The sequence below is a fragment of the Rhinolophus hipposideros genome (genome assembly GCF_964194185.1).
Source record: "Rhinolophus hipposideros genome assembly, chromosome: 21".
In the NCBI taxonomy this organism is placed as follows: domain Eukaryota; kingdom Metazoa; phylum Chordata; class Mammalia; order Chiroptera; family Rhinolophidae; genus Rhinolophus; species Rhinolophus hipposideros.
The window spans coordinates 40154362-40160361 of NC_138067.1; the positions used below are offsets into that span (position 1 = coordinate 40154362).

Sequence of the window (6000 nt, forward strand, 5' to 3'; positions counted from 1 at the left end):
GGGCTTCGAGTGACCTTGTGGCGGTCGGCCCGCCTTCCGTGCCTCACGAAGACTTCGAGAGGGCCAGGGTGAGCGGGACGGGCGTTCCAGGGAGCACTTTCAGAACCTTGTGAGATTCTTGTGAGATTACCTGGAAGCCAGGAGGAATTTGGTCCCTTAAAGAGTCAAAGGGGGCTGGGGACCCAGATTCCTGGGCGCTGAGGAAAGAGAAAGCTGGAGGCCTGGGCTCCTGGGTCTGAGGGAGGAGGGGCCGGGCCCGGAATGACGTGGCCTACAGGAAAAGGTGACTGAACCCATACTCCTGGATCGTTAGGTAGGACAGGGCTGGGATCTCAGAATGCTGGGTTCTGATGGCGCTGAGGGCTGGGGACTGGGATGCCTGGGCCTTGAGAGCCTGTAGGTTTGAGCCTGGACTCCTGTCTGCGGAAGAAGGCGCCTTCGGGCCCGACTCCCGGATCCCGAGGTTGGAGGGTATTGGGTTGTCGAACTTCTTAAGGGAAGAGGGGGCTGGGTCTGAGAATTACAGGTGTGGAAACTGAGGCACAATACACTTGTTGACTTGCTCAAGCCCACAAGCTAGAGAGGGACAGACTGACTTTAGACGGCATAGTCTCATAAACCATAAGCGCTGCCCTGAAGTTGGTACTTGCCAGAACCTCGGTTGAATCGCACTCGTGTGGTTGAAAAGGTCCCTCTTCTCCGTCAAATTGCAGATCTGATCAGCGATTCCCAGCCTCTGCAGAAGAAGCCATGGGAGCCCATCACATCCAAAATGTGCTGCTCCTCTGTCTCCTAGGAGCCTCCTCCTTGGCATGTATGTGGGGGGGAGGGCAGGAGCCGCGGGGTCACAAGGGGATTTCTGGAAAAGCTGTGATTTGGGCCCCACACAGAAGGGCAAAGGCTTTATCTCCTTTTTCTCCCCAGTGGCACAAAATTTGTCTTGTCACAAGGGTACATCCATGAGTATAGACGAGGATCCGGGCAGCACGTTTAACTGGACCACAGAGAAGGTTGAGACTTGTGACAATGGGGCGCTTTGCCAGGAATCCGTGCTGATAATTAAATCAGGTAAAATGCGCAAGGGGAAACGGGGACAGGTGGGCGGGAGGGGGAGTGTGTCCGTGTCGTTGCTGTTCCCCCTTCCCCAGGCCAAACATCGGGCCCACCGTCCACGTTCCTTCCTTCTTGTCTCATAACAGGGCCCCGGACAGCAGTTGTGGCCACTAAGGGCTGCATCGCCGAAGGAACACAGGCAGTAACGTTTGCCCAGCACTCTCCGCCCCCCGGCATAATCACAGTCTCTTACAGCAACTACTGTGAGGATTCCCTTTGCAACAACCAGAAGAACTTGATTGACTTATGGAGACCAGAGGTGACCCCAGGTACCTTGGGAGGGGGAGGTGGCTGCTAAGAGAGACTCGTTCAACCCCTGAGGAGAGTGAAGGTCTTCCTTCTTTGTGTTTTGACTTGGCTGAGGCCCAAGTGGGCCGTACACAAAAGGACCGCAGAGCTTTTGCTTGTCTTTCTTTTTCTAAATTGTTAACCTGGGACCTAAACACGGCTCAGAGCAGAGGGACATCAACGAAGGCTAGGGGGTCAATTGGGTTTTGTGTTTGTTAAACAATAAGATGTCAGTGGAGGTCTCTGAGCAGGGTGATGGCATAATCAATCCAACAGTTGCTGCAGGACCACAGCCCAATTCTCCCATTTGGCTTCAAGGCTTATACATAATCTGGCCCTGGCTATCTTCTCAGCTCATTTCCTCCTCTTCCCTCTGTCATGTATTGGGTTCTAGCTGGGGCTAGTACTCAAAATATTTAACAATGGAGATAATACTGGCCCATCAGAATGGACACTGGTTATAAAAATCAGTCCAGCCGTACTTGTGCCTACCAGCTGAATATCAACACTGCAGTTTCTCACAATTCTCCATATTCACCAAGCTGGTTCACACCTCCAGGCCTTTGTCCTTGCTGTTTCCGTTCCTACCCCCACCCAACCCCCATTTCCACATAGCTAACCTCTATTTATCCTCCATTTCAACTCAGGTTCCTGCTCTGTGAAAATACTTAAATTCTTTCGTGTAATTAGGTCCTCCTCTAATCCTTTGCTCTTATACCTAGGACACAGTGCCAACTGAGTTGTGTTGTAGTTAATTACTTCCGTCTTTCTCCTTCTAGACAACGATCCTAGATGGAACGGGGTCCTTTTTATCTCTGTATCTCCACACTTATGTATGGAGTTTGGAAGTCGTATTGGATGAGGTTCTGACAGCAAAGAAAAATCAGTTGGAAAAGGGTGGGGAGGTTGCAGTAATAAGCCTTGATTAGAGAGGCGTCAGCAGGAAGGACTTGGGAAGGCGGAAAGGAGGGACAACTCCAGAGGCAGGACATACCCATAATTGTCCCTCTCTTTTCCCCTCCAGCTTCCAATGTGTCAACAACCCTCCATTGCCCAACCTGTGTGGCTTTGGGGACCTGTTTGAGTGCACCTGCCCTTCCCTGTCCCACAGGTACAGGTCAATGTTATCAAGGAAGACTTCGGATCATTGGAGGTAAACCGAACATCGATGGTTTCAGGGGCTGCAAAACCAGACATCTGATTGGATCCCAAGAGGTCCTGACACTCTCGGGGCCCAGGAATAAGGGGGGACTGGATTTTTCTCTGATGTCCTAAGACATCTATGTGTCTCCCCATCCTTTTTTGTGCCACAGGAGACATCAACTCAGCTTTGGAGGTCAAAGGCTGTACATCCGTAACTGGTTGCAGGCTGATGTCTGGGATCCTCACAATAGGACCCATGTGGGTGAATGAAATATGTCCATACCAGACTCTCACTCAACCCCGAATGATCGAAAATGGGGCCACCTGGCTTCCCATTTCAGTTGGGAGGTTTGAATTCCTGCTGCTGCTGCTGTTGCTGCCATTGTTTGGCCTTTTCTCCTGAAGAGGCTCGTCTGTCCCAGGTCACAGGACACCCCTTTTGACGGGGAGCCTTTGACTGCTGATCACAAGCTAGCTGATGAGCAGGTGGAGATCTGAAGAACAGTGTTTCTGTGGATGTGTTTGACATTTATAATAAAGTTTCTGCTGTGATTTGTGTGTGCTCCAAGACTAGAAGTGGAATTTTAATGCTGAAAGGGCCTTTAAAATTCATCTCTCCAGCTCACACGTTTTGCAGAAAGTGAATCACAGATCTGGAAAGCTTTAGTAAGTTTCACACATTTATAGCTATGGGCAGAGCCAAGACCAGAACTTTTATATTTTGACCTAAAGTCTGGTTTTCCATTCACTCTGATAGGCTAGCTGAACACGAGACTAGCATTGACCTCCTCCAGAGCACTTCTGGTCCAATACAGTAAGGCCAAAGTTGGCTGTTTGGGGTTCTAGTATTTCCCTGGGAGGTATGGCAGAATGAGAATGAGAAAAACGAGACTCCAAGTTCTCCAATTATCATGGGCTCCATTTCCCTATGTCCTGTCTGTCCCTTGCCCACTTTGCATCATTCCTTCCCTTCTCTGCTGCCTACCTAACGTCTCTTCAGTGGACAGAGGGAACTTAGGAGGGAGCTGCTCCTGAGACAATTGGGAGTGAATTTTTTTTTAGATTCTCATGCTTATTTATGTATTTGCTTAATTATTAAGAATACATAAAATCTATCTTATTTTAAAAGTCTCAAATGGTACAGGAGCTGTATGGAGCAAAGCAAAAGGCTGAGAGGGTAAGAGGGAACAGACCTTTTTTTCTTTTTAAAAGAATAGCTTCAGCCGGCCCAGTGGCTCAGGCAGTTGGAGCACTGTTCTCCTAAAGCTGAGGTCGCCCGTTTGATTCCCACATGGGCCAGTGAGCTGCGCCCTCTGTAGCTAAGATTGTTGTGGGGACGGAGTCCCAGGGAGCAGTTTCCGGGCTCTTGGCCTCACGTGGAAGGGTGCTGGCTTAGGGAGTAGATGGCCATTGGCTGTGACTGTGGTTGGCCATCAGCTGTGACCAGTTGGCCAATTAGCCACTGATATGGCTGCCATGGCTGAGCTGGTGGGTGTGGATTGCGGTTAGCAAGTGAGGTTGGTTGGCAGGCAGAGAAGCAGATTGCGAATTATGTGGATCCTATTTCCTGCGTCTCACCCAGCCCCCAGAGAGACTGGGGTTCAGGAAGACCCCTTGTTGGGGTACTGGTGGAAGTTTGTTCCCTGTGTCTCCAACCCAGCCACCAGCGAGAATATAGTGGTATGACTTCCTATCTATGACTCTGTGGGTGTTCCTTTTTGGGCTCACCATATCCTGCACGCTTGTGTGGGGAGCCAAGACCCCTCATGACACCCTGCACGACACATGGTGCAGTGAGCAGGGTATGGTGACAGCCAGAATTTTCAAAGGGGTAATGGAGCAGTTTATATGTATGAAAGCTCAGTTTCGCGAGCAGGGTACGGTGTCAGCCGGAGCTCTCCAAAGGATGAGGGAGCAGTTTGTGCGAATGAACACTCAGGCTCAGGAAGCCCGTGAGGAGCGGCGCCAAGAACAGGAAACGCGATCTGCCTGGGAGAAACGTGAATTGGTGGTCCTCTCGAGCCTCCGGATGGCACGCCGCCCTGTTGGCCAAAGCAAGCGTCGTCTTCCTTTCGTTGGTCAGCTGCTGCTGTGGGCTCCTCGAGTTGTGGCTATTTTACACCAAGGCCTCCACCATTCAGACACCTGGCGCAGCGAGCAGGATTCCGACCAGGTAGGAATGGAGTCTGACTCTGGGCAGGAGGATGTGTGGCCCCCACACAGTGTGTGGTGACTGGTGGCCACTGTTCTCAGGAGTTGGGCCCCTGAGAAGGGGTGGGGGGACATGGATGGCTCTCCGGCCTGCGTGGAGAGGGCCCTGCAGGCTCTGGCTGAGCGGTTCCCGAAGGAGGAGAAGGCTACAGCCGGCCGCGTGGGCTGGATGTTCCTCACCGCATTGTGTCATAACATGGAGGATGAGCTTAATGAAGTAGCTCAGGTGGGGGACCAGCAGCCCCGGGGGAGGCGTTGGAAGCTCCGGTCCACCTGTTACAAGAGGGGCCCCACAGTGGAGACTCTGAGGCAGAGGCGGAGGAAGCGAATGGAGACAATGTAGCTCCCAAGCCCCACACCTGACACATTGTGCAGCAAAAGGGGAAGCACGAACAGCCTTTGGGTCCCCGGGTTGCTGCCGGCAACCCAGCTGTGACTGAGTTCACAACCTACACCCCTTACACTCCCACTGAGTTGCAGGAGCTGGGGAGCCGGTACAGACAGAGCCCTGGAGAGCCAGTCTCGGCTTGGCTACTACATTTATGGGATAAGAGAGCAGACAACACTCTCTGCTCCCCAGGTGAGATGGAAAAGCTAGCCTTCGTGACAGGGCATCTGTCCCTGCGACAAAGGTTACAGAACTGCCATAGGTTGACCCACGACCAGGGCAACCATTCTCTAATGGAGTGGCTCACTACTGCGGTACGCACAGTATGGGGACAGGCTGGCGAGCTGCCAGACACTGTGAGTCAATGGCAGTCGTATACGGAACTTACGCAAATCATCTGTGAAATGGGTATGAGACATGCTGTTTTCAACCCTAATATGCAGGGGCCGGATGATGAGCTTTTTACAGCCAGCATGAGAGATCTGGTTTTGGATACTGCACCTGCGAGTGCTTTTGGATCCTTGGTTGCTATTCTTACGCCCTATGTGGGGTGGCGGATCCATGAAGTTACCATCACCATGGCCACCCTGGGGGATGTTGAAAGCCGCAGGCGAAGGAAGTTAAGACAAAAGGTCCGCGCAGTTAAGACCTGGAAGCCCAAACCAAAAGTAAAGGGGCGAGGTCGTGGGCCTCAGAGAGTAACACGCGCACAGATGTAGCGTGATCTCGTGGCAGCAGGGGTCGATCGGGAGAAACTAGACCGACAACCCAATGCACTCCTGCTGGAATTTTGGAAACAGTTGTGTCCAGATCAGCAATTCCAGCGAAGCCTAAAGGAGAAGTCTGGGAAAGCGTGA

The 6000-nt window shown here is 52.0% G+C and overlaps 1 protein-coding gene across 1 annotated transcript; it reads left to right on the forward strand.

Annotated features, from left to right (window-relative positions):
* Positions 1-726: 726 nt before the first annotated feature.
* TEX101 (testis expressed 101) lies at positions 727-2947 on the forward strand (the record flags this gene model as incomplete). Its single annotated transcript, XM_081031513.1, has 5 exons — positions 727-814; positions 925-1068; positions 1200-1382; positions 2426-2554; positions 2715-2947. The coding sequence occupies exons 1-5, from the start codon at positions 751-753 to the stop codon at positions 2945-2947; spliced, it is 753 nt and encodes a 250-aa protein (XP_080887639.1). The 5' UTR covers positions 727-750.
* Between the last annotated feature and the right edge of the window lie 3053 nt (positions 2948-6000).